The sequence below is a fragment of the Malaya genurostris genome, chromosome 1, assembly GCF_030247185.1.
Source record: "Malaya genurostris strain Urasoe2022 chromosome 1, Malgen_1.1, whole genome shotgun sequence".
NCBI classification, from domain to species: Eukaryota; Metazoa; Arthropoda; class Insecta; order Diptera; family Culicidae; genus Malaya; species Malaya genurostris.
The window spans coordinates 153,180,143-153,207,942 of NC_080570.1; the positions used below are offsets into that span (position 1 = coordinate 153,180,143).

A 27,800-nucleotide genomic window follows, 5' to 3' on the forward strand; every position below is an offset into this window, starting at 1 on the left:
CAGGTAGCCTTGAAAAAGACTGAAGCCTTGAATCAATGAAACTCTAGGTAGCCAGAAAAAAAATTCCAGGAGCCAAGAGCTATACGCGTGCGGTGCGAACGACTGTTCAACACCGACTGACCAGGTTTAGGTGTTTATGCTTGAGTTTGAGATGATTGAGCATATTTGTTGTATTACGACAATGCATCAACGATAAATGGCAAAGGTTACACTGAGCTTGCTTTTCGCCTTTCTTAGTGAAGTAAGCCCATACGGCACTGACTTTAGTTTTTGAGGACATTTTCTCTTCTTTAAAAATCTGAAACGGAAAAGTAAATGAAACATCATGAAACTCGAAAATGCAACATATTGCTACGAAATTACTCAGAATAACTTTCTAGATACCACTGCACTGAATAAAAATCAAACGTTTTGTATAAATTCTATCACGAGTTTGATACTATCTACACAATCGAATATTTTCATTTTCTTTCATACAATTGAAACATACATATATCGATTTCGCTTGAAGCATAAACTAACTCAGTTCCAGCCCGAATTGCTGTTAAATTCATACATTCGACAGCAGTTGGGGTCGAAACTTTAAAACACAGTTCATATGAAATATATGAGGGCTCGAAGTGAAATACCACAGTAATAAAACATATTTTCAAAGTAGTTTGTGTTACTAAAATTCATACACATTAGTTTAAATTGTATGGATCAAACAGCTAACGCATTTCGTTTTTAAAAATGATTGTAAGTGGGAAATATGTACACGATTTGGGTACAATGGAACATGTTTCATATGCTCATACATATACATACCCCGATCAGCTACGGAATAGCAGCCAGAAGTGGTCAACAAAATTATAGTTAAGTTTGGTTAAGTACAAGGGTTAGGTTAAGTACAAGGTATATTCACGATCATTAATTTCACTTATCACACTCATACGGTAAATTTTGAAAATGCAACCCATTGTGAAGTAAGACGTATTCACGTCTAAATGAAAAAGACAAGCTTCGCTTTGAAAACTTCGCTTCTTCTTCTTACCAATGAATTCTGCAGTTGTTGGAACAGAAATTTCAAGACAATACAATGGAGCAGACAATATTTTTCTCGAACAAGCAACTCAAGCTTGTTGCTTTTTTTCGAACAAGCAACACAAGATCTATGTCAGGAAATTTTAAAAAACGTGGCAGATACACAAGAAATAAATCTAAGTGAGCAAATGTGTTGAACCACTCGTATCAAAACTGAACTTTTTCTAGAATGAAATCCAGAGATGCCAGATAAAAAATTTAAAAATCTTCAGACAGGGTTGGAAGTCTTTATGGATCTGATTGTCTGAGCCGAATAATATCCGAAAAAAATCTGCAGTTAGCAAGGATATCTATGATACGCCAAAAAAAAAAGGTCGCGACAATTTCAAAAGTCTGTTAATTTTGACTGCAGACAAATCTGCTGATCTAGCTTCTCTGATGAAATCGGTTTTCGAAAAATGGCATTAGTCTCGATTAATCGATTGCTATTAATCGATTTACCCGATTAGAGCCACTGTCGATAATCGATTACAAATACTCGATTAGTTTAATCTTTTAATCGATTAAATTGATTAATCGATTAAAAAAATACATCACTAATTGTCAATACCGTCAATCCAATTGACTTGGTAACTTGAGTCCGCATTTTTCGAAATAATTAAGCGTTTGAAGCTTCAAATATTGCAACTGAACATTGAAACATTGAGAGAAGAGTCCATTGTACATATTTGACAGTTTCCTCTCTGGAGAAAAAGTATTGTCGGATTGATGAGCAGTTTTGATTTTTTGACAATATTTTCGTCAATCCAATAAAGTTTCCATTACACGATCAAAAGTATTGTCAATACTCCTTGTATTGACAATAATATTGTCTCGTGTAAGGGCTGCTCATCGCTTGATCGGTGACAAATATCGGGCGATTTTTTTAGCACTGGGCAAAGCCCGATATCGACTCGATAAATTACAGTGGCGGCGAGCGAAATTCGATGCTTTGAGTGCATTGCGTTTTTGTGTTATTAAGACGCTTGTTTTTCGGAAACTTAATTGTTTGAGTCCAATAATAAGTTATAAACGATTGACGGATCCAGACAAATCTTCGACACCCATATAAATGTGAGTTGCACACGATTATTTTTTAAATAGTGACAAAATAAAATTGGTTTGATATAGCATATATTGCTTTGCTAACAAATAAGATAATGATTTTTTTCAATCAATATTTTAATAGAGATAACAAATATTTTACTAATTCGTTCCTGTCAATTTTTCGGTAAACAATTTCACAGAAAATTCAATTAGAAAAATTCAGTTTTAAATAAACAAACTATACATGAAGTTAATAATTGTGCTTAAAATTTACAAACTTTTTGGTTGATATAAATAAACTCAAAACAATTAATTATTTCAATTAGCGCTTTTGTTTGATAAAATCATAAATTTCCATGTTTGTTTTTAAGAAAGTATTTTTGCATTTCTCTATAGAAAGGTAAAAGAAATATTGGAAAACCCCTTCGAACGAAACCTCGGAGACTCATAGTGTTATATACCATTCGACTCCGCTCGACGACATCGGAAAATGTCTGTGTGTGCCATTCAACGATTTTTTTCCGCTCAATTTTCTCGCAGATGGATGAACAGATTTCAACAAGCTTAGGCTCATTTAGGATATTGATGAAGTTTAAAGATCAGATGGCTGTGACTTCTGGTTCCGAAGATTTAACGGTATAAAGACTGTCCGCTAACCACTTGCGCAGTTGTTTATTCGTTTTCATTAATTTGTTTCGTGGACTTTCAGCAGAACAACGTAGACAACGTGTACAAATGGTGCACAGAACGCGGACTGTCACTGAGAAAGATATGAAAAATGGAAGGAGTAAGTTAAAAAGCCGTGCGGAATGCAATCAGGAAGTTCGGTGAGGATAACACCTTTGAGGATAAACCGAAAACGGGTCGAAAAAAAGGTCCTGCTAACCCTCAGTTGGATAAACGTATACTGAAGGCGTTCGAGCAAAAGAAGGAGGTTTCAGTTCGGGATGTGGCCAAAAAAGTGGGCACTTCGAAGTCAAATGTTCTTCGTGCTAAAGAACGTTTAAATCTTCGAACCTATAAGAAGCAGAAACAACCAAAACGTAGTCCGAAACAAGAACCATCGATCAGGCCGAGGGTTCGAAAGCTGTACAATACGATTCTTGCTAGAAATTTGAACTGCATAATCATGGACGACGAAACCTACGTGAAATCGATTACAAATCCTTGCCGGGACCACAATACTATACGGTGCGAGAAGGGCAAGTGTTAAACCAGTCCGTGACATCGATTGAAGTCAAAAAATTTGGTAAGAAAGCTATGGTCTGGCAAGCAATTTGTAGCTGCGGTAAGATTCCGAAACCCTTCATCACCACTGCTTCAATGAACAGCGAAATATACATCAAGGAATGTTTACAAAAACGACTTCTACCCATGATTCGAAGCCACAAGGATCCTGTTGTCTTCTGGCCAGATTTTGCTTCTTGCCACTACTCGAAATCAACGGTAGAATGGTATACTACCAAAAATGTCACTTTCGTCCCAAAAGACATAAATCCACCAAATTGCCCACAACTTCGACCAATTGAGGAAATTTGGGCATTAACGAAGGCACATCTTAGAAAACATGTCTCGGCAGCCGAAACCATGCAACAGTTCGAAAAAGATTGGAAAAAAATGTCAAAACTTGTCGCCAAGAAATCTGTACGGAAATTAATGAGGATCGTTCGCAAGAAGGTGCGCCAGCTAGTCTACAATGGCTAAGTAGCAAATGTTGAGAATGATATTCTGTTGTTGTAGTCTAATATTTATCAGTATATAGAATAAAATTTGAATATCTAACACTTGTGAATTATTTATAGCGAAATCAAAGTGCGTCCATACTTTCTGGGACAGTCTTTAAATTATCCATTTCTTCCTTGCTACGAGAAGATCATCAATTTTCAATCAGTTTTATTACATATGAATGGTGTTATTGTAACAGTAGTCATCTAATTAGTGTGTTATTTTGGGTATTACTTGACTTTCAATCAGCGAATTGTGAACTCACTAAAGAAAAGTTCACTGCTGATTTTTTGCAAACGCGATTCTCACTGAAACTGCTCTCACCTGTCTCAAAATCAGTAGTGAAAAGCTCACTAGCGAACATTTCTCTCGATGATGTCTAAGAAGAACATTCGCACATTGAAACTAATAATTATAAGATTTTAATTTCAAACAATACTTTACAAAAACTACAAACTTTTGGAAACATTGAGACCCGCTACTTAAGTTAGGGAATAAAAGCTCGAGTTGTTCTTTGTGAATGTTCTCTAACGATTGGTAAGCGCCTATTGTTAATATCGAATAAAACATACGTTTCATAAGAATTCGTTTTAGCAAAAACCAGTGGTATCGAATCATTGACCAAACGTAGTTGATTTCCAACTACATTTATATCTTTCGATCTGAAGTGTCTCCCACAAAACCTTCGATTTGAAGCATTTTGTATTGTTTGGCCCGTAAATATTGGAATGGCGACTAATGGAATGAAATCTCAGTTTTATCACTCTTTCACTGAAAATTCTAGCAAGAGGAAACAAAATGGGAAGCGTGTGATGCGCAACCGATATTACATTGCATCTGAAAATTAATACCATCAAACCACACTGGTGTCCAAAGTTAATTTAGTCAAACCCAATATATGTTTAACTCGTCTTGTATTCTCTATAACTAGTTATTTGTTTTTTTTTCCTTTTAGCGATATTCTCCTAACCAGAGATCTTTTTTTTTGTGGAAACAGGCAATGAACATTATAGAATGATAGTACTCAAGGGAGAGCAAGGATGTGAAAATATAGAACGGAAAAGTGAGACGTGACAGAGGGTCATTTAAGCAAGCAGAAATCTTCTAGTAACTTAACTTTTTTACCTTCTACCAGAGGAGTTGGGCTTAGGCATCTGAACAATGCGAATCACCCAAGTCTCTGGTATGTCGGAAAGTAGTGATAAAGGTCTTTTACCATTTACTATCCGAACCGTAAAAGACCTTTATCACTACTTTCCTCTGGTAGAAGGGAAAAAAGTTAAGTTACTAGAAGATTTCTGCTTGCTTAAATGACCCTCTGTCACGTCTCACTTTTCCGTTCTATATTTTCACATCCTTGCTCTCCCTTGAGTACTATCATTCTATAATTTTCATTGCCTGTTTCTACAAAAAAAAAAGAAAATGATCTCTGGTTAGGAGAATATCGCAAAAAGAAAAAAGAAATATTGACTACTAAACTTAGTCGTTAAAAAAGAAAAAGACTAGTTATTTGAATTTTTGAATAAGGAAAAAAATGTATGGTTTATTATAGTTTGATTATATTCCGTCGAAATCGTTTCCTTATATAGGTGCAATCGCCTGAAGAATGAAAAATAAAAATGCTTTGATTCAATGCAAACCAGTCCGAACGGTGTAACAAAAAGCAAGCACGTGGTTTTTAGTTTTACTTGGCTTGCTAAAGAAAACTTAATTTCTTTAACACGAACGAGTCGTGTTTGCCCCACCTGTTTCTATCACATTGGCTTGGAATAGCAAGTCACGCTTTTAACAACCTTTTTGACGACGCTGCGTAAAGCAGTCCTTCGGATTTCTCAGAAAGAAAGCCTACTTCGACTCAATTTTTTTGTTAGAAACAAATCCAATATAATAAACAAATAATCAATTTTAAAAGTAGAACGACTGCAATTTCCCGTACCAACCGGAGGAACAGAGTGGCAAACATTACAAATTCACTTTCCATTTCCATGCTAAACAATTTTGACAATATTCTAGTATGGCCCAAACTTAAAAACAAAACAACGCGGGAATCAACAGGTGATTGACAAGTCTATGTAAAGGTACGCGAAACAAAAATAACGGAACGTGTTGTCGCGCATAACGATAAACAGACCATCGCATAACCATGGGTACCCGAAGGAATTGTCGTTGGATCGATACGAGACCATGCCATAGTGTTCTAATCTTCCTCACTTTCGGTATGGTCAAACTCTAGCATCCTAAAATGTCGACTCCAAAACCAATTTTCAATGCTGAGACGTTGGCTTTGACGAATAAGAAGATTGCCGAGTTGAAAAAGAAGGTCACATTGGCTGGTAAGTCCCAACTAGTACAACAAACTAGAGCGTTACGAATGGATACGTATTTTTTTCAGAGGGTCAAAAGAAGGCTTACACCGAGGAATGGACGGATGCCAAAAAAGTCCAGAACGACCGAGTGGCCGACCTGAAGAAGGAGGTAAGAGATTTAACCAACAAACTATCGTACCTGCACAATCCGAACAGCGTCAAGGCACAGAAGAATGTACCGGAAATCAAGCGTCGACCGCAGCTTCCGCCCGGAGCGAAAACCGTTCACGAAGCCGTCCAAATTCTGGATTTGAAGATTATCGACGTCAACAAACAGGCCGACGCGATGGAAGCGAAACACAAGAAACGCGAGCAGCACTACAAAAAGCTGATCGATCAGTACCACGCGTTGCTGGCGTACAAAAATGCCAAAACCGATGGATCGAATCCTCCCGAAACGGTCGAGGAAGATGCCAACCGGAAGCTCATAACGCACCTGGAGAACGAAATTCATAGAACGTCGGTTCAGTGGATGGAGGCGGAACACATCCGAAAAAAGTACCGCGGAATTAAATCCTCCTTGATGAGAGATGCGGAAAAATTCGAAAGTTCTCTGCTGGATCTGGAAGTTGCCATTACGGAACAGCAGGCGGAGATCACCAAACTGGAGGCGGTTCACAAAGAGGCAATGCAGATGAGGGACAGCACCAAGGCGATCCTTCAGCGACAGGAACAAACGACGGTTTACGCCAATAAAGCCAGAGAAAAACAGGCTCAGGACTTCCGACGTCAGGTCGAGGAACGAAAGCTGGAACTGGAACGGTTGGAGCGGAAGATTTTCTCCACCGGCAAAACGTTGATTCACCAGGAAAGTATTCTGTCCGCCACCGGAGATCATTCCGCTGGCAGGGCCGAAGGTGACGATTCCAGTGGTCACGACAAAGATTCCGCAACGGATATGGAACATAAGTTTAAAAAATTGATGCAGGCCATCGGTAGGTTTGAGTAAACAGATCGTCGAGGTCAATAAACTCCATTTTTTTTTGTTGTTCATGCAATCTTTTCCAGGGGTCAGTGCCGCTAGCGAAGTTGTCGATCGTTTTCTGGCCCAGCGGGAAGCGTCAGCTCGTCTGACGTACCTTCGCACGATTACCGAGAACGAAAAGAAACAATTGGAAGCCCAACGGGAACTAATGACGGCCCAGTTGGATGCGTTCAAGTTCGCCGATGTCAAGGACAGTGACGTGTAAGTATGACCGCGTAATTCGATCGTGGGATTTTTGTTGGGTCTAATTAAATCGTTTTCTGATTTCATAGCAATCAAGAAGAACTGGAAAAGATTCGAAACTCGATCGAAGAACAGAAGGTCCGCCGGGGAGGATGTGAAAAGGCTATTGACTACACTCGGAACGTGTTCAACACGATTAAGGACGCACTGGTGGAACTTCTGATAACGCTGCGGGAAATCGACGATAATTTGGGAACCGAATATATGCGATGGACTCCAACGAAACAGGCTGATTTGATGGACCTCTCGCCGGACAGTGTTTCGATTGATGATTTGGGAAATATGTTGGAGGAAAAAATAAAACTCGGAATGATAGCCAGTGGGCAGCTAGCCAACGAAGAGGATAGCGGATTGTCCGAGGAGGAAAGTGAAGCCCCGAGACCACCGAGTGCACTGCAGGTGCCGGCTTCGAGTCCTTCGGTTGGAACCTCTTCGGTGCAGGATGATCGGGAAAAACCAGCCGCTTATCCACCGGTCTACGTCAGTTTGATTGCCGGCCGGACAACGGCGCAAATTTCTTCGGCTTCACCGGGACCGGGAGCTACCGTCGTTCTCTCGGATGACGAAGCAGAAGTTCCATCCCGGAGCTATCTGAAGCGACAGGCAAACATGATCATCGAGGCGAAATCACGCCGGAAGGGTTTCCGAATGCCACCGCCGAAGCGGCGCTAAGTGCTCGTGCGGGGTCGGTAATGTCAAGCGATACTTCTTGTATTAACTTGATTTCACCCTGTGAAAATAAATTTTTGAATTTTGTATTCGGAATTCAGGATAAAATTGTGAATGGCATGCGAAAAATATAGACATCTTAAAAAACATACTTATTGTTTTTACCTTACACAAGTGTCCATGAAGCCGGTTTACGTTTCGGGTTCTGACGACAATTTTGATCCATTTCGTAAAGTAAACGTTTCTACACAGAAATGGGTATAAAAGTTTAAGTTAGTTACGCAGTTCGATCAGTATTAGGTGGGCGAAGAATGATGTACGCATGTTACGAATACGCTTGAACAAATCTTTTCCCTCATACGTTGTGTTTGGGCAAAACGAAAACCAACGGGTTATACCATTTCAATTTTGTGAGCAAATTGAACCAACGCTTCAAATATCAACAAAAAAGAAGAGTGGGTAATGTCACAGACTTAACCTGATGACGTGAGTCTATCTTTGATATATAACTGACCCCTCGAACTTCGTCTCGTCCAAACATTATTTGTTAGAATTTAGGTATGTTCACCTGACCTGAATTCGGGACCTTGATTTGGGAGTTGGATCTAGACTCTGGACCAGTGCAGTAAAACTTCATTCAATTCAATTGAAACTGAATGTGGAACACATTGCGATCTCTCTACTGCAGTAAACTTTACTCTCTGACACACACAATGTTTGCTGACGGCCCGAACGGGCAGCATTCAGTGCATCACTCGTTTCTCTTCAATCGAGGCTCAGTTTAACCACCGTCAGTTGATCTCTTGAAGTAACAAAATATCTCTTTCAATAGTGTGAGAGCGGCCTTCAAATGAGGTTCATGTAAACATTCTAATTGGTTCAAGAAAATAGATGAAAGACAAACCAGATAGTTGAAATATCAATCAAAGAATACACATAAATTAATTGTTTCCTCCTTCAGTTTTCATTTTGAATACTTTACTACATTTATAATTCTATTCGTTCGAACTTGCTCACTACCAACAGCAAAGACAATGAAGCAGCTAGACTACTTGGCATTTGAAACTGAGCAAGCAAAACTTCAAATGTACGATTATTCAACTGACGATGAATTCTGGGAACCGCACAAGAAAATGGCAGCAAAAGTTGTATGAATTTGTATCGATATGCTGACGATCAGTGGCCATAAATTTCATTCTCATCTGATATCATTCGATTGAAAATGAAATTTTACCGCACTGCTCTGGACAGTGGTCTGAAATTCTGGATTCTGACCTTGGGTTCTGGAACTAAAATCTGAGTTCTCTGGTTTCATGGTGGATTCTGGCTCCGTATTCTGAACTTGAAACCTGGATTTGGATTCTTGACTCAGACCTGAATCCTGGACTCATACCTGAGTTCTGGACCTGGATTAGAGACGGAAACTTGATCTGGAATCTTAACCCGGATCTGGATTGTGGACCTTGGTCTGGATTTTGGATCTGTATCTGAATTCGGTAGCCTACCACAAATTCTGAACTTTGATCTGCAATTCTGGATTCTGATCTGGACCAAAATTCTGGATCTGAAATTTGGACGTGATAACTTATTCTGTACTCTGGACCAGGATTCTGAACGTAAATTCTGAGCTTGGATTCTAGGTGTGTAGTCTTGACTGGGATTCTGAAGGTGGATTCTAGACCTGAATTCTAGATTGGAATCTGGATCTGGATTATGGCCTTGGATTATGTACCTGTAAGCTGAGGAACCAGATTCTTGAGCTGAGTTCAGAACCAGGACCAGAATTCTTCTCCTAGATTCTGGATTTGAACCAGAACTTTGCATATGGAATCTGAACCTGGATTCTGGGTATGATTTCCACGGCTGGTGTCTGGACCTAAGCTTTGAACTGAAACCTGAATTCTGACACTAGTATTTAGACCTGCACCTGAATTATATTATTGAATTCTGAATTGTATTCTGCACCAGAAATCAGAATTTAGAACCTGGATTCCAGACCTGACTTCTGGAATAGGATTCCGAACCTAACCTGAACTTGTGGATCTGAATTCTAAACCACGATACTGAGCTTAAATTTGAAATCTGAATCTGTGGTATGTAGCTGAGTTCTGAATATAGATTCATCAGCTAAATTCTAAACCCTGATTCGGGACTTGGACTTTCGACCTGAATTCTAATCTAGGAAGCTGAGCCCGAATTCTAGATGTGGACACTGAATCAGAATTATGGGCCCTTATTACTGTTCTCACTTCCACTTTCACATTCACTTCACTTGATTTTCCCTATTACCAGTATTCACGCACAGTGAAGTAATCACTGTAGTGAAAAAAATCATTTTTCCAACACAATTTTGTTGATGTGATGTTCGTAATAATAACAAGCTCATTTAAGTAACTACTTTTTTTCAGTAGCGACTTCCGTAATAAGAACCTACATTCACTTCACTCGGTTTCCACCGTGTAGTGATACCGGTAATAAGGGCCATGGACTTGGATTATGTACCTGACTTTTAAATATGTAATCTGATAGCATTGTCTATATGATTTAAAAAATTTCTTCGGACAAGATGGGCTCGATCAAAATATAAGGTTGTTCGACGGGTGTCTTCTGATGGACGATGAAACCTATGTCAAGGCTGACTTCGGGCAAATCCCAGGTCAAAAATTTTACTTGGCAACCGCTCGGGAGGATGTTCCAGCCAAATTTAAATTTGTTTTTGCCGACAAATTTGCATGAAAATTTATGATTTGGCAGGGCATTTGCAGCTGTGGCAAAAAAAAACGAAAATTTTCGTTACAAATAAGACAATGACATCGGAACTATACCAAAAAGAGTGTCTCCAAAAACGAATGTTGCCGTCCATTCGATCCCAAGACCATCCCATATTGTTTTGGCCAGATTTGGCAAGCTGTCATTACAGCAAAGTCGTTCGAGAATGGTATGAAGAGAAAGGGGTCCAGTTTGTTCCGAAAAACCTTAACCCACCCAACTGTCCCCAGTTCCGCCCTATTGAGAAATACTGGGTAATCATGAAGAGGAGACTCAAGGCAAAGGGAAAGGTTGTCAAAGATATCAATCAGATGACGACCTGGTGGAATAAGATAGCTAAAACGATGGACGAAGAAGGTGTGAGCCGTGTTACAGGAAAAATTCGAGAATTCCTTCAAAACCGTGACGAATAATTTTATCCGTATTTTTTCTCAAAAGTATGAAGAAAACGCTACCTTTGTATAAAAAAAGATCTAGAATTCAATAATAAATAACTGAAATACAGGCAATTGTCTTTGTTATAATTCGATTTGAAGCAAGCTTCAGTTGTCGATATTCCCTCTTTCTCCTTTTTTGTGCAGTAAATAGTAAATACTCTAGTCGTGAGTGATTGTTGAAACAGTTAACAAAAGGGTACCACTATAGCATCTCCTCAAGACCACCGCCGCGATGCCATCGGTCCCAACGCCAATTTTAAAGCCACTTCTGTAGAACCTTTAAGTCTGAAATTGTCCCAAGTACCCAACCTGGTAGCAGATATCGGGTCGATATACATGAGACTTTCTATAGAAGCTCTCGGTACGTTTCCAGAATGTGCTTGCTATTCGTTCAGTCCAGTTTCAGGTTCTCCATAGGGGGTCCTCGACGAATTACAGTCTGCCATGCCAAACTCCAACAGAAGACGGCTTTCGCTTGAAACCCAAAGCCGTTTCATCAGATCGTTTACGTACAGCACAAGATAAATCACAACGTTTCCATCTTTACTGAACCAAGTGTAGAGGTCGTGTTTCGATCGCGTACGAATCCCAGTTTAAAGCCAACATTGTTGAACTTATCGTTTCAGCAACGAGAAGACTACTTCAGAAACATCCATGTGAATTTCATAACATGATGTAATGACCGGTGAATAATAAACATTGGTAACGCAGAGAAAAGTTTATTTCTAGTGATCGTTTCTTTCGAGCATCTTAAGGTCTGATCTTCAGTCGGAAAAAAATACAACACGACCACTAAACTCAATGAATCATTCTGAAAATTTCACAGAATATTCTCAACTAAATTTCGAAGACATTGTCAGAGTTTTTCTACATTCTACCGGCAGTAGTCTCGTTCGCGTCAATCCGGTCATGTCTGTGACGTTACCCACCCGCAGTTTGCCTTTGCGAGGAAAGTGATATTCACCATCGAATGAACCGTTACTGTCTGGACGTGAGGAGGATTGCGTGATTGCGTTTCCCACTTTATTTTAGAACTAGCCCTAGCTCGGAGCCGAAGAGGACACAGCTAGAAGAGGACTAGAGTGTACCGTGATCCACTCACTCGATAATCAATGATAATCTTCAATACACTCAAATATATGCTTTCTTGCTTTACAGTTTATCGATGCTCGCTCGGGGCTGAGGATCGTTCGATTTGTGTTTATTGTTTGATTAGGTAATTTAGAGCTAGTAGTGTTACACATCTAATAGAATCGATTTAAAAAAAATACGATTTTTATCAGTTTCCTCTGTTACTTCGCTAAATAATTGAACTTAAATAGTGTGCTTTTTGCTTCGCTACATTTTCTTTTTTCTTCTTTCGTTAACTTAGATACTAAAGGTGCACTCTATAACTTAGAGTCAACAAAATTTGCTTCGTATAACTTTTAACAAAAATTTACAAATTATTGGATTTCAAACTAACGATTTAAGTTTAGAACTTAAACATTACGTAGGATACTCGTAACTTGAAGAACTAATCTAGTTTTATCAGTGCTTGGCATCAGGCCGTTTTTTTTTATTATCTGTTCATCGTTCAGAGGAAAGAATACCGTTCTCAGTTCTGCTATCCGCGAACACACGTTTGATAAACCCCGCCGTCTCATCTAAAGCAGTACTAGTAGAATCGAGTTCGAGGTTTCGAATCATAAACGGGTGTTTTCTTCGACAGTGTTGTTTGACGTTTTAATTTAACGTTTTTTTGTTTCTTATTCTTCTTCTTTAGTACGACCGTCACAAAATTTACTTCCTAGGCATTTTCGTAGTGCGAATTGATAGGTTTGAATTTAGTTTGATAAACATTTACTAGTTACCGAAAGGAGGCATACATATTTTTTTGTGTGAGGAGTAGCTTATTTTACGGTTCGTACATCCATTCTTTCTAAACTCCCCAAATTAGGACAGTTACAGTTCGCATTACAGTTATCACACAGTTATCTCGGCAGTGTTCGGTTGCGGTTTGTTGCGATTAATTCAATTGCCTACATCGAAGGGGCAAGAACGATTCAGTTCGGAAGGGACTAACAAAATAATAGACCTAATTGCATTGATTGTTCTCATTCTCTCTCTCTCCCTCTCTCGTCTTTAGTCAGCCAACATAAACTAGGTACAGTCGAAACACGAAAAAATCAAGTTTAGAAGTAGGAAAGAGCAATCAGAATTGTGAAATGATTCCTTTGATATAACCATATATTAGCTCTTTGATTAGATTTACTAGAACTTTTGGCAGTTTATCAGCTTAAAATCTTCTTTTACTTCACCGGGCCTTACTTACTTACTTTGCACAATCCATTTCCGAATACATTTACGGTTTTACGCTTATGAAACACTATTGGTTTATATATGTTTGATGAGTTTACGGCTCACACAATCTTAAAATGACGTACAAAAATACCCTTAATTCTTCTTGTTGTTGTTGTTCCTCTAGTTATTTATCGTAATTATCTACTATGAGGATATCGGTCGAATCAAAGTTTGCGACTATCAGTGTTCTGCTGGTGCTGGGCGCGATCGAAGCAATTTCTTTTCGATGAATCTGTGTCAGAAAACAACTGAGAAAAGGATCCATGCAAAACAACAACAAAAAAACACGTCGCTGCCATCCATGACTAATAGCATTCAAGTGCTGATTTGCAACAAACTATCATATTTTATATTGCAAAACGGGTTACCGTATCGAAATTTGCAACTTGAAATACCATTCTCTTAAAGAATAAAATTCCAGACAATTTTCGGTAATAAAATATGTTAAATCATGTAACGAAAGTTATTTATTGCCAATCGGGTTAATCGAGTTAAGTTGCCGACATTCACGAACTTTGAGGCGATATCGGAAACAAACATCAGACTGAAAGCGGAAACCTGCAGGATCGGACTTGCCGTTAACGTTTCGAAGACAAAATACATGGGGTGAAGGGATTTGAACGATAACAATGTCAGTCTCCCATTCCGAGTTCGAATCTACGGTGACTAAATGGGCTCTACAATGGTAGGATTTTTATCGGCCCAGAATGCAGGGCAACTGCCGTAGAACCGGGCCCCTTCGATATGGCGTCGAAGTATTTTCGTAGCAGAATTTAAGAAAAATTAGTTTCATTTTTAACAATTTTTTTTAGTCTTGTTAAGATGTAGAGCCGTCTTGAACTAGTTCTAAAATTTGATCAGTATCTAACGGTGAAAACAGATTGGAAAAAGGGCATGTGAATGCAATTATGTAATGGAAATCGCGAAAATGTTACCGCAGAGACGGAACTCGAACCCGTAGCTAACTCCTAACCGGGGAAATTGTTTCGTCAATCAAACTACCTGCATTTGACAATACAAGAGGAGAAAGCTCAATTGAATAGAAAAAACAAGTATGTTTGGTTTCGGCAAAGCAGGCTAGTGAGGATAGATTTGAGACGCGATGTGTGTTTGTTTTCTGTTGACTGTGTTTCCATAGAAACAGGACTATGATTGAACACTGTGGTGGCCAAGTAAAGCGAAACATGCTTGGTTCTTCTAGTCAATTGAGCTTTCTCTGAATGTGTTTTCATATGCAGAGATTTATTGTTGCAAAACAATTCCCCTGGTTAGGAGCTAGCTACGAGTTCGATTTCCCGTCTCTGCGGTAACATTTTCGCGGTTTTCATTACGTAGTTACGTGTCACATGTCATTTTTTCAATCTGTTAGATACTGATCAAATTTAAAACTTGTTTCACTTTGTTTTCATCGCCAACCTAAAATAATTCATTCATAAAAGCATACGTTATCGATATTTTACATACAGGGTCCACCATCTAACATTTTTTTTGAACCAGCGGTTATTTCGACATTGGTAACCTTAATGTCACTTCTGATTTCACAGAAACTTAGTTTTATCCTTCCGCTGAACGAAAATGGTTGTGTATACGCTTGAGGAACGCGTGAAAATAGTGCAGTTTTATTTTGTCTTCAGACGCCGATTTTTGCCAAAAAATCATCTTCTCGGATGAGGCACGCACTTTGTAGACGCTTGCATCAAGGTCACAAAATTAAGTCTCCGATGGTAAATCAACTTGATCAAAAAGTTCCCGGAATAACCACCGTATGCTGCTTTCAGGCACCCGATTAGATTTGTTTTTTTTTTATTAGGAACACATTTTTGTTTTCTATATAGGGATGCAAATTAGAAATTCAAGGGAAAATACAAGTAGAAATGTGGTCTCAGCTTTTGAACACTTACAGCTCAGTCAGTTTAGTTTCAATCAGTAATATTATTTCATCAGTTGATTGGAAATATTTCTACGTATTGATTTGAATGTTCATAGCCATGTATTTTCAATTATATATTACTGGAATGTTGATCAATAGCTAGCAGTGTCCTATTTTGCCTGCTAAAAATCTCCGGCTTACGGGATTTCCGTAACGTAGACGACGGTTTTTAAGGAGTAAGCGATATATCAATGGAAAAGCATCGCTCTGATTGGTCAACCGATGTAAAAGCGAAGCTGTTGGAAGCACGCGAATCTATAATTATCAACGAAATTATAGCTAACGTTTCAGTCCTACGTGTAGCATGCCAGAGGTAGGTTGTTGCTAGACAGCAAAACACAAAGCGCTATAAAACGATTTGAAGCTTGTGTCGTGCGAGTTTGGATGAAATTCCATGGTATGTCGTTTTCATCTGAGAAGAAGATGAATTTTTAATTTATATAACATGAACTCGTTTAATATTGAGAAAAAATTTATCGCTTCAATCGAAATCGCAGAGAAGCTTAAATATCGAAATCCGCATCGCAAATATGTAAAAAGATATAATTGCATACATTATTGATGTAATTTCGTCGGCTACAAAACAAATACAAATCAAAACCAAAAGAGTCTATATTCTGGGCTCGCGTGTTCGGTGTTGGTTCCTAATAAAAATCAATCTAAGCCAAATTCAAAAATGTGACGATTGATTGAGCTGTTTGATTGAAAATGTCGATCATTCGAAATTTTGGTTGCCTTGTTCCACATCAATGGTTCGAACAACCCCATGGACATTTGTGAAAAGTTACGCTGTATTGAGTACATCTGAAATTGTGCGTGTCCTCGATTTTGTACAATTTTCAACATGGAATTGAATTTACAACAACGGGTTTGCATTAAAAACGGATTCAATGGTGCGACAATATTGCAAATATGAGAAGACTGTTTCGGCAACGATACTCTGAAGAAAACAGTCGTTTATCAGTGGCACGAACGTTTCAGAAATGGCCGTGAGTCTGTGAATGATGGTGAGAGAAGTGGTAGGCCATCGACATCGAAAACTGACGAAAACATAAAAAAAAAATCAAATAATGAATGACTGTAGACCGCAAATTGACTATTAGAGAGATGGCAGAGGAGTTGGACAGTGCTTTTGGATCCGTTCAAGACATTTTGGTTGATGATTTGGGCCTCAGACGTGTCGCTGCAAAGCTGGTGCCGAAAGACCTGAATTTCATGCAAAAAAGAAACCGCGTTGACGTCGCAAAAGACGTTTTTTTTTAAGACCGATGAGATTATGGAAAAAAAATATAAAAAATGTTTGGAGAATTATATTTTTAATTTTCTGAATAAATTGCGAAAACTTTTTGATCAATGTAGTATACCGTAAAGAATGTCTAAAGAAGCGATTGCTACCGTTCCTACACAGCTATGACGCTCCCTCGCTTTACTGGCCTGATTTGGTATCTTGTCACTACGACAAATATTTTTTGGAATGATATAAAGCGAATGGACTCCAAGGTGAATCTCTCCAACTTTCCGGAACTCTCTAACTATTGAGCGGTATTGGGCTCTCGTGAAGAGAGAACACTCCCAATATGAACGAGCCACAACGGTAGAAACATTTCAAAAATTTTGGACACAAGCAGCTAAATCGGTTACAGAAAAGTCTGCACAAACCCTAATGGCCGAAGTAAACTCATAAGTTGGTAGTTTCGTCGAGCAGTCTAATTAAGTAACTGTAATCAGTTTTAAGATTACTGATAATGCACAAATAAATTATTTAAAAATTGTATTGAACTGACAGCAAATTTGTTTTTTTGTCAAATTTAATCCGACCAGATTTTGTCGCGAACAAGTCTCACTATGAAAAAAACATCAATTGAATCGAATATTTGATTGAAACCAACATCGATGTTAAACTAAATTAGATAGTACAAAGATTTCAATGAAAACGTTTAAAATATATTATTATATTTTTACAAATTTTAGATAACCCTACATCAATACAAGATTGCCGAGCTAATCCCAATTGAAGCGAGCAAATGTAAATTCTAAACTTAAGTAAAAATTGATGAAATTTTGAAACTAATTTAGTGTGTAATGTTTACAGGTGCGAAATTTCGCTACATCTGTCAAGTGGTTAACGCGATGGATTCCAAGTAGAGACAAATTCGGGTACAAATACCCGTCAACCGACCTGAATCCGAACCCGACGGGTTCGGGTATAGAAAAAAAAAACGTTTGTTGGGAACAGGACGGGTTCGGGTTAAACTATTTGGTCGAGTTTCATGTATTCGAACCCGAATATACGAACTTTTTCGGGTTCAGGTCAGGTACGGGCGAAAATTTTAATTTTTTATCGAGTACAAATCGGGTTCCAGTTTAGGAAATTTCTTACCCGACCAAGTTCCAAGCCAGAAAAAATTGTGCGCTATTGTGGAAAATCAACGAGATCCAAATGACTCCCCAGCAAGCTGGCAGCGGAACAAATGCAAAGAAATGCAACCTTGTGTACGCAAGAAAAATGAGGGATTATTCCAGGCAAAATCCGAACCATGTCGGATTCATCCAAATGGTTCCTTACGTACCAGAGATGCATGCACGAGGCATTTCACGAGGATGCGGGTCCTTTTGAAAACCGCAAAGACTGGAACGAATACCATTACGAACGTTTAATCTTCCGCTTTTGCAAATGAAGTCGGCTGGAGTTCATGTCTTCAAGGTAAAGAAGGAGTCTAACCGAACCAACGAACATAATACGACGACCAAAGCTTGCGCCAGGAAGATGTACCGCGAGTGGTTGATGCAGCTGAAATGACGATCCCCGGCCTGAAGTTTTTCTTCGAAAAATCCCGCCTGGATGTTCCGAATAAATTCAGTTCCGGAAGAAGAAGGTCGATAAATTTTCCAAGAATTACTTGGTGTGACAGGCGATTCGTGGTTGCGGTAATTTTAGCAATCCATACATTACGACCGGCACCAACAACGACCAAATATATACAGAAGAATACAACGCGAATCGTATGTTGCCTTTCCTCACACGATCCCACAAAGCAGACATTTTGTTTTTTGTGCCTGGATCTGGCCAACAACCACGTACCGAAGGAGGCAAACCTACTAAACCCACAAGAATGTCGCCTTGCAGAAGAATTCTGGGCAATTATGAAAGGAAAACTTCGGAAACCAAGGAACCTAGAACTAGGATTTGAAGAAGGAGTGAATAAAACTGTGTTAGATAAATGGCGCAAGAGTTGCACAGGATTTGATGGGCAGTTTTAGGGAGGAAACTGGTTTACCTAGTCCTAGGAGAGCAGGTTGAATAAACCAACTGTTAATTTTGGTGATCATTTTTTTCTGTTGGTGCAATCTTTATGTACCAGAGAAGCACGCACGCGGCATTTCACGAGGCATCAGTCATGTGGGACGTTGAAGCTTCCGCTTTCGCAAATCAAATCAAATCGAATTCATTTGATTTATTGTGTAACGATGATCGTTTAAAAACGATTTCCATGAGTACAATGTATGGCAGAACGTGTTGAATTCTTGAACTAAGATGGAGAGGAATGAACGAAATAAAAAAATTATTCACTAGAATTGAAATACACCGAAACAGTATGCGCCCATAAAACACCATAAAAACAATTCGATTAAAATTCAGACACCCCATCTGCTACACCTGAATTAGTTTTCCACTCACAAAATACCAGCACACACAGCACGAAGACATAATGACGCGACAAAACTTACATTACAGGAGCCGGGCAGCCTTCCCACTCGATCAGATACTGCACCTTACCGGACAGCGACACTCGTTTGCCCTTGATGGCGAACTTTTCGCCGCTGAGGATGCGGTGGGCGGCACCGAAGTACAGATTCAACGACGATTGCAGATCGGTCCCGTTGGATTCGGCTGGGGTCGGCCCAATCAGAGGTCCAGATGTTTTGCAGGGTGAAGCAGGTTCGCTGATTGCCTGGTTAAGTGGATCCGGTGCCATCGTCGTCACCCCGGGAAAGGCGACACTGGAACGTCTGCTTGATTCGGCATAGTTGCGCTCCTGGCGCTGCCGAAGCCTACGGCCATGGGCAGGGATACGTTTGGATGATGATTGCGTGTTTGGCACCATCTGGAGGCTGGCGGCTGAAGACGATGAAGATGAGTTGGCAGTTGATGGTGCGATTGGAAGGGCCAAGGCAGCCGTCTGTTGAGGAACCATCATATTTGGCTGTATGTTAGTGGAATGCGAACAGCTTGGCGGTGTGCTGCTCCCCGACGAGGAAGAAGACGGCAGCAGTTGGCTGTGTGCTACTTGACTTGTCCAGCCGCTGCTATCTACCGGTTGCGAGAAAAGCGACGCAATCAGCGTTGACGATTGACCGAGCACGGGAACGGCCGTGGATGATGTGGGAATGGTTGTTAGTGTAGTACCGATTACCTAGGAGAGAAACAGAGGAATCAATCAACGGTTTCAATTGCATGACAAGTTTGTTCCAACTTACCGAACAATTCCGGAACTTCCTACGTTTGTACTTTGATCCGTTTATAATGTCTCGCGCACTAAGCCTACGCTTGACAATCCGTGCCACACGCAATTCTCCACTCACTAGATTATTACTTATATGATTAGGATTACTGGTACTAGCCTTTTGCGTTAAGTCTTTTGTTTCGTTGCTTTTTGTTATCCCCGTACCGGCGGCGGTACTGCCCGTGATGGCGGCTGCTGCCGCTGCAGGCTGATAGAAGGGATTGTTTTTCCCGCTGAAATCTTTGGGATGAGGTATGATCAAGGTGTTCCTTGAGGTATCATCCGATGAGTCGTAGATGTCGAGTGATTTATCACTTTCGGTCTTTTTCGGACGCGACTTGAAGGCTCTGCGATTGCCAGAACCGCTGACAGTACTGCCCGTTTCGCTTTGCGGCTTCGAACCGGCACCCCCCACGCAGGGCCCGAACTGAAACCCATCCTTGGCGTTAGAGCTAAACAGCGAATCGCTTAAACTTGAACTAGAATTTTTCCCTGTACTGGCATATATTGCAACACTGTTCAGCCGGGCAGGATCAGCGACGGTGGACAGTTCGAAACCCTCACCACGCGGTGTTGGAAGCTGCTCACCGATGCCAGCACCGGTCGCAGCTTCGAACTCGGAACTATTTTCCTCAGGATTTGTGCCATCCGACATTTCCGAAACGTCATCTTCCGATACTAGCGGGGAACAGTAATTGACGCCGGTCATTTTTTCCCGACTAACGGCGTCGTTCACGAAGGATTTCTCCAGGGCCCTGAAAAGATAGATTCAATATATAGCTTAAACACCAGCGGTTGAAGATCTTAGCACTCACACTCTCGGTAGGAATCGGTAAACCCGGTTCTCTTTGGACATCTGTGTCAGAATGTGCTCGGTAATGATTTGTCCCGGCAGAAGAAACACATTTGGCGGACTCGGTGGTTGAGGTATTCGCAAGCTCCACAAAGTGCTCCCCTCGTTGGCACACTTGAAGCGCATCCTATCATTGGTCAGTGTTTGCGTGAAGATTTCCTTCCTAGCGTTGGGTGAAAGTTTCACCATCTGAAATCGAAATAATCGCTTAGAACCTTAATTTCAGTTTTCACTCAGTCAGTCAAGCTTACGTGTTCGGGCATCTGCAGCGTCTTCCAGTTGTCCTCCACGTACGACGCGATCGCTTTCGTCACATCGTAGAACCGTTTGCCGTTGCGCGCTATCAGATTGTACAGCGCCAGGTGGATCAGATCCGGCCAACTGATCTCCAGCCGCCGCACGAACTCGTGGCCGTGGTTGCAGATCGAACATATGAAGAAATAGAACCGATCGCCCAGGAATATCGGATACTGCAGACTGCGGATGCACCGCCCATGATACCACTGCTGACAGCGGCAACACTGAATCATTTCCCTCAGCCAGTTGCCATCGTCGCCACAGTAGCAGTAGTGCTGTTCGGTGTTTGTCAGATGCTGAGCGTCCCAAGTGAGCGAGTCGATCTGTGGATTTGAATGATAAAACAAAATTAAGTAACTTCATCAAGGTATAACTTCACATCAATAGTACGGATCCAGTTTTTATTGTTTGTATTATTTCAGACAATTGTCGAAACGAAGGACATACGAGGATGACAAATGTCCTGTCGGATAAACGAAAGGGTTCTCAAATCTAGCTTCAAGTATCTCGGATCAAATTGATTAAAGAGTTTCTCGTGTCATCCGAAATTTCGTAGGGTAATTATCTCGTACCTTTGATATTCTTACTTTACCTCAATAATGACTAGTTTATATCTTGTAAGCCCGCGTGAGCTCAAACTTTGAAAAAAAAAAAACGCGGAAAACTCATTACTTTTGCTTGGCTTTTTCGCGCAAGGACGACGATGTTGAGGTAGCCAGGCACATATCTTCAACTGACAGCGTATAAAAGGGGAACCGTGGTCGAAAATCGATCAATTCGTCATCTAACACTCGATGTGGATAGACGAATAACCTACTACGACTAATTTCGATTTTGTTTTATTTTTTATTCGCAGTTGTCTACCTACCCTAGCTATGGGTAAAACGCGCCATAGATCCGAGAAGGATCCAAAGGATGCTAAGCGTCTGAAACCAAGTGATGTACAGGTAAACGACCGTTTGCTGAGTAAAAACCAATATGCTGATCTGCCAGTTGATGTCGAAAAGGAACTGCAGAAGAAGGGAAAAATGCCGCCTTTCTACCTGAAGGGCTTCCCACCAACTCTACGCTCGGATTTCAACACGCTAATCAGCAAAGGACTACAGGCAACAATCCGTTTATGTACTGAAGGCTACAAAATAACTGTTCCGGCTTTGAACCACTACAAAGGAGTGGAATTGTACCTGAAGCAGACAAAAGCGGAATACTTCACACACGATATTGCCGCCAACAAACCTATGAAGGTTGTACTTCGAAGACTACCCGACATGATGGAAGCCGAACTAAAGCAGGCACTGTCGGAGGCTGGACTAAAGCCTATGATGGTGTTTAAAATGAAACGACATAATACGGACAAAAAGTTTAGAGATCAACTGTACCATCTGGAGAAGGGCTCCATCACCATGAGTCAACTGAAAACGATTAAATCGTTATTCAACATAATCATCGAATGGCAAAAGTATAAACCGGTACATCGGGATGTCACACAGTGCATGAACTGTTTGAACTACGGCCATGGAGCGTGGAATTGCCACATGAAAAGTCGGTGCGGGAAATGTGCCGAATCACACAATACCAGCGATTGCTTACTAGATGACATCGCTGTAAAATGTGTGAACTGTGATGGCGACCATCCATCTACTAGCAGGGTTCAGGAAAGGAAGATCCACCATCCACCAATTCACAAGGGTTAACAACGTCATCCAGCAAAACAAATCAGTGTCCAAAACGACTGCCATGGCAACATTGGATATTGAAAAGGCATTCGATGATGTGTGGCACGATGGCCTGGTGTTTAAACTGCATAGGTATAATTTTCCCATGTATCTTATTCAAATTATCAAAAATTATCTTGCAGATAGAGCATTCCAGCTTTCTCTGAATAATGCACTTTCAGAAAGATTTACTATTCCTGCTGGTGTACCCCAGGGAAGTATCCTAGGTCCCATTCTATACAAAATTTTTACATCAGACATCCCACCTCTTCCGGGTGGTGGTGCTCTGTCACAATTCGCTGATGATACTGCCATTCTTTACAAAGGTCGTGTCATTAATGCTCTGAAGAATAAACTACAAACAGGTCTGGACGCTTTAACGGAATATTTTACAAGCTGGAAAATTGCTGCATTGATCAGCAAAAACTCAGGTCATCTTGTTTCCATATTCAAGATCTCCAAAACTTGAGAATTCATCAAACATCAGACGAATGCCGAATACGATTCGGTGATGAGATCATTCAATGGTCCGATGAAGTTATCTATCTAGGACTCACCTTCGACAGACATCTGATATTCAGGTCACATGTTGACAAAATCGTTCAAAAATGCAGCATACTTATTAGGTCTCTGTATCCGCTGATTTGTAGAACATCTAAACTGTGCCTGAAGAATCAGATGGCTGTCTATAAACAAATCATCTACCCCGCAATTAAATACGCAGTCTCTGTTTGGCCGGGCTGTGCACGAACACACAAAGGCTTCAGCGCATTCAAAGTAAGATCTTAAAGATGATTCTAAATCTACCCCCTTGGACAAGGACTAGTAAAGTACATGAGATGGCCTCCCTGGATATACTAGAACAAAAATTCGAACAATACTGCACGAAATTTGAAGAGAGGTGCTTAATCTCTGAAATACAAATAATTCAAAATTTGTACGTATTAGGTTAGGGATAGTTATAAGTAGGTAGATATTTTATTAATAATTAAAATAAATATTATGATTAAACATTAGTATGTAAAACAAAAGTAACTAAAACACCTATTATTAATAACGAATCGTATGAACAACAAAGATGAAAGGCCAAAAGGTCAAAACACTTGTACTGTAAAATGTTGATGTAACACACAAAAATAAGATTAATAAACAGATATTTATGCAAAAAAAAATCCGAAAATCGATCATTTATTCTTGTGCGTTGGATGGAAGCAGACGTCGTGGGAATGATTTAATCAACCAGCAGCTTTGGAGAGTGCACCTTCTGCGTGGTTGTTGTGGAGTAATTTGCAATGAAAGCAGCCCTTTTGCGTAGTATAAAGCCTCAAACGCTCAGGTCGTGCTCTCATTTGGACTTCGATCGTCGAGAGCAGCAGTCGCCAGTAATGAGAGCAGACCTTTAGCGTTGTACAAAAATTCAAACGCTCAGGTCGCAGAGCCAGTTTCCCTTCGAAGATCGATTACTTCATCCTGTTGGTGGTCGTTTGCATTGGAGCAAAATACAACGGCAAATGGACAACAATGTTGAACATAATGCAAAATCAGCCCTTCTAATGGCTCTAAATGTTATCTACAAGAACTACAAAGATTGCTTCTTTGGCACACGAAAAATTAAAATTAGCAGTGTAGTGCAAATCTAAGATAATTTGATCAGTTTTTTTTTGCAATTTTCACTGTTCTAAATTTGCAACAGTGTTTAAAATCGTTTATATTCAATCAGTGTTTAATGTCTTATACATCTTTTACAATTTTGCCATTCTATGATGCCAGAAATTAAATCCGTACAGCATTTTGATAGTATCTTTTACTGAAACATTAAAATCCGAAATGAAATAATCGACATCAAAATTCTCTAAGGTGTCATTTAGAACCATAATGGGTATTTGATATACTCACATTGTAGGGTAGCTGTGATTTATCCGTCAATGGATCCAATGATTCCGATAAAACTCCTGAGCAGACATAACGGATATCTTTTCTTTTACCGTTCGGCGATGTACACCTGCGGAAAGCAAACAAACATTCGTCAAACAATTCCATTGACCATAACCGCAACCATACTCACATCCGACAGAACCAATAGCCATTGCGTTCGAAGTTCCCATCCATACACTTGATGTGATAACCACGACCGCAATTCTCGCACACTTCCACATTCTCCGGGGAGCTATGCTGCTTACAAACGACACAAGCCGGTGAATCGTCCGTCTCGTTACAGCTCAATTTCGTCAATTCTCGAAAATCGGACCAACACTCTGTATTGTCGTTGAACCGTACCAAACATTGACTGTTGCCGATGGCAATGATGGTACCCAAATAGAACCGACCATCCTTGTGTTCCACCAGAACGTCCTCTTGCAGTTTGAACTCTGTTCTATTTTTCTCCGGCGTCACTGGCAGTTGCCCTAACGAAGACGTTGTCGAATCGGGTTCCAAATCGGTACTGGATCGCTTCTCGCTGCTGGCCGGTTTTAGTGAATTCGTACCGCCACCTTCCGAACCGGTCATCGGAGTCGGTTCATTGAAATGATTATTAATACAAATGTTAATCCGATCCAGTACCACGGTGGACCGTTTGTTCGCATCCAAACCGCTGGCCGGTGGCGAACTATTCTGGTGGGATGTCAATATCATTATGGAACTGTTGTTGTTCATGGTGCTCGAGGGGCTTCCATTTCCGCTGCCTGTCGGCGGATGAATTTGCTGCTGCTGGTGGTGGTTGATCCCGTATGATCCCGTGTGACTACTGTTAAGGAACTCCTGTATGATAATTTGCTGCTTGGTTTGCCGGTCGCCGGGCTCTTTGTAATGGTACACGTCGGTACCCGGTACAGCGATAGCCGATGCTGCCGCCGACTTTATCGATAGGACCGCATTGTCGACCATCGCTCCCGGATGCCGGTACAACTGGGATTGTGCTATGGAGGATGCCGAGGACAATGAGTTTGGCATTAGAAACTGTTCCCCGTTACTACCGGTGGACATCTCCGCGTGGATTAGGATAGTTGATGCAGACGTACGGCTGTTGGGAAAGCAGAAAAAACGAGAATTAGTTTTGAAGGAAGTTTACCAGTAAACGATTAATAAGTTTGAATGCTTTCGAGTAGTGCACACAGAAAATGGATTACCGTAATTTGTTTTAATTAACATGACTCCACGTATTTATCTTTTAATGCACTGATAAAAAACGAACACACGCTTTTTATTGTATGAAAAATTATGTCAACGTTTACTAGATGAATATCTAAATCTAAAATCAAAAATTCGAATTCGTTTAAAAAAATCTATTTAACCTTCAATAACATTAAGCAACAAATTTACAATTTTCATTACCCTACAATGTTATGTAAAATTCAGAAGGAATCCACTGCCGTTTAATTATTCATCGAATATTGTGAAACGATTCGGTGGATTCCCAGAAGTAGATATGGACTTTTCCGAGAAGAAAACTCCACTGGCACACTGTGATTGGCACCCACGACGAGCAGAGTTAGCAGCAGCAGCAGCAGCCAAACGACAAGAACGATACGATGTGGATATGCTCGAGCCGACGCCTACTGCTACTCCGTTCCACTCGATATTCTACTCTGCTTTGCGTTCACGGTTTATGGGCCGAATTTATTACTAAGGGGAAGGAAAGAGAGTTCAGCAAAAACGAACGAAGCAAGTGGAAGGAAGTGGAGGCGGGGGCAACATGCTCCAAATGTACACTCTTCTGTACAGCGGAATTTCATTTTTCGAATTTCTTCCTATTCCACTTTCTTTCGCTACCGATGGGGTTGTGCTGATTTTGCTCACACGTAAGCTTCATTAACCACAGAGGCACCGGGATTGGATGTAGCGTTTAATTATGCAATTTCAGCCACTTTAATCCTAATCATGAATGAAACTCGCGTCGAAAAATTCGATCCATAGTTTTCCTGGGGGAACCCACTCGCATTCATTACTGTTGGCGCCCGGAATCAAGTTTTCATTTTTTCTTCTCTTTTCTCACGTACCGACAACCAAATTTGAGCGACTCTATCCTTTCAAAACTAACACTTTTCCTGACGAATTTTGGAGCTCTTACCTTGCGCGAATCGTATTCCCATCTAAAATTTGCAGAATATTTACTAAATTCCACTTCTAATCCTCGGAAAACTACCGTTTTTCCGAGATTAGTTGAAAATTCCAGCAGCAACAGCGGTTGCCATCTTTTTCCACTGACACTTTTGCTTATGCTGCACTCAGTGGATTGGCAGAACCGCTCAGACAAGAAAGAAAGAAGAGGCAACCGAACCATTCTCGCACGTCAAGCAGCAAAAATGATATCTTTTGAAGGATGAAATTTAACGTAGGAAGCGCCACCTATGATTGAGTAGCAAGACATAAGGCGGTATTAGAAATTTCTTTTACTAGGCGTCATGCACATATTATGTTACGCGAGTTTCTACTCTTAAGTGAACAATTTGTACTCACTATTGCTTATTTAGTTCAAATCTTGGTTGATTTTTCAAATGACCGTATGGGCAAGTGACAATTTCTCTTTGTTCACATTGTGACGTGTTTATTATGTATTTCTTGTATTTTACTTTTTGAAAGCTTCGAATATCATTTTATACAGAGTTGATTGATAAATGTGAAAACCGCTTGGTAAATAATAGAAGAGAAAATAAACAAAGCGAAACTGTCACTTACTTATACGACCTTTTGAAAAACCAACCGAGAAATGTCAAAAAAGGAGTAATATGGATTTAGAAAACTGAGTAACTTCTACTCTGTTTTTAAATTGACAATGATTGTGAAGCACTGAATTTGAGTTACTCAGAGTATTTATTTTCGTTGTTTTCCGCTTATTTGACGATTTGAACCTTT

General features: G+C 40.2%; 2 protein-coding genes across 2 annotated transcripts; one reads left to right on the forward strand and one right to left on the reverse strand.

Moving 5' to 3' along the window:
- The first annotated feature begins 6,017 nt into the window (after positions 1–6,017).
- LOC131425477 (outer dynein arm-docking complex subunit 3) lies at positions 6,018–8,222 on the forward strand. Its single transcript, XM_058587423.1, has 4 exons — positions 6,018–6,167; positions 6,227–7,135; positions 7,209–7,386; positions 7,458–8,222. Exons 1-4 carry the CDS (start codon positions 6,077–6,079, stop codon positions 8,098–8,100), a joined length of 1,821 nt encoding a protein of 606 aa, XP_058443406.1. The 5' UTR covers positions 6,018–6,076; the 3' UTR covers positions 8,101–8,222.
- Positions 8,223–12,296: 4,074 nt separating this feature from the next.
- Positions 12,297–27,178, reverse strand: LOC131426221 (polycomb protein Pcl). Its single transcript, XM_058588795.1, has 7 exons — positions 27,016–27,178; positions 25,012–25,968; positions 24,843–24,948; positions 21,186–21,554; positions 20,897–21,123; positions 20,056–20,836; positions 12,297–19,991 (listed from the first exon to the last, which is right to left on the reverse strand). The coding sequence occupies exons 2-7, from the start codon at positions 25,929–25,931 to the stop codon at positions 19,302–19,304; spliced, it is 3,093 nt and encodes a 1,030-aa protein (XP_058444778.1). The 5' UTR covers positions 25,932–25,968; positions 27,016–27,178; the 3' UTR covers positions 12,297–19,301.
- Positions 27,179–27,800: the final 622 nt, after the last annotated feature.

Excerpts from the sequence above, each read along its gene's own strand:
- LOC131425477 (XM_058587423.1), top strand. The coding sequence starts at position 6,077 with ATGTCGACTCCAAAACCAATTTTCAATGCTGAGACGTTGGCTTTGACG. Across the intron at positions 7,136-7,208 it reads AAAATTGATGCAGGCCATCG|GGGTCAGTGCCGCTAGCGAA; the intron begins GTAGGTTTGAGT and ends AATCTTTTCCAG. Across the intron at positions 7,387-7,457 it reads GATGTCAAGGACAGTGACGT|CAATCAAGAAGAACTGGAAA; the intron begins GTAAGTATGACC and ends CTGATTTCATAG.
- LOC131426221 (XM_058588795.1), bottom strand. The coding sequence starts at position 25,931 with ATGTCCACCGGTAGTAACGGGGAACAGTTTCTAATGCCAAACTCATTG. Across the intron at positions 21,124-21,185 it reads CGCTGCAGATGCCCGAACAC|ATGGTGAAACTTTCACCCAA; the intron begins GTAAGCTTGACT and ends TTTCGATTTCAG. Across the intron at positions 19,992-20,055 it reads GGAAGTTCCGGAATTGTTCG|GTAATCGGTACTACACTAAC; the intron begins GTAAGTTGGAAC and ends TTTCTCTCCTAG.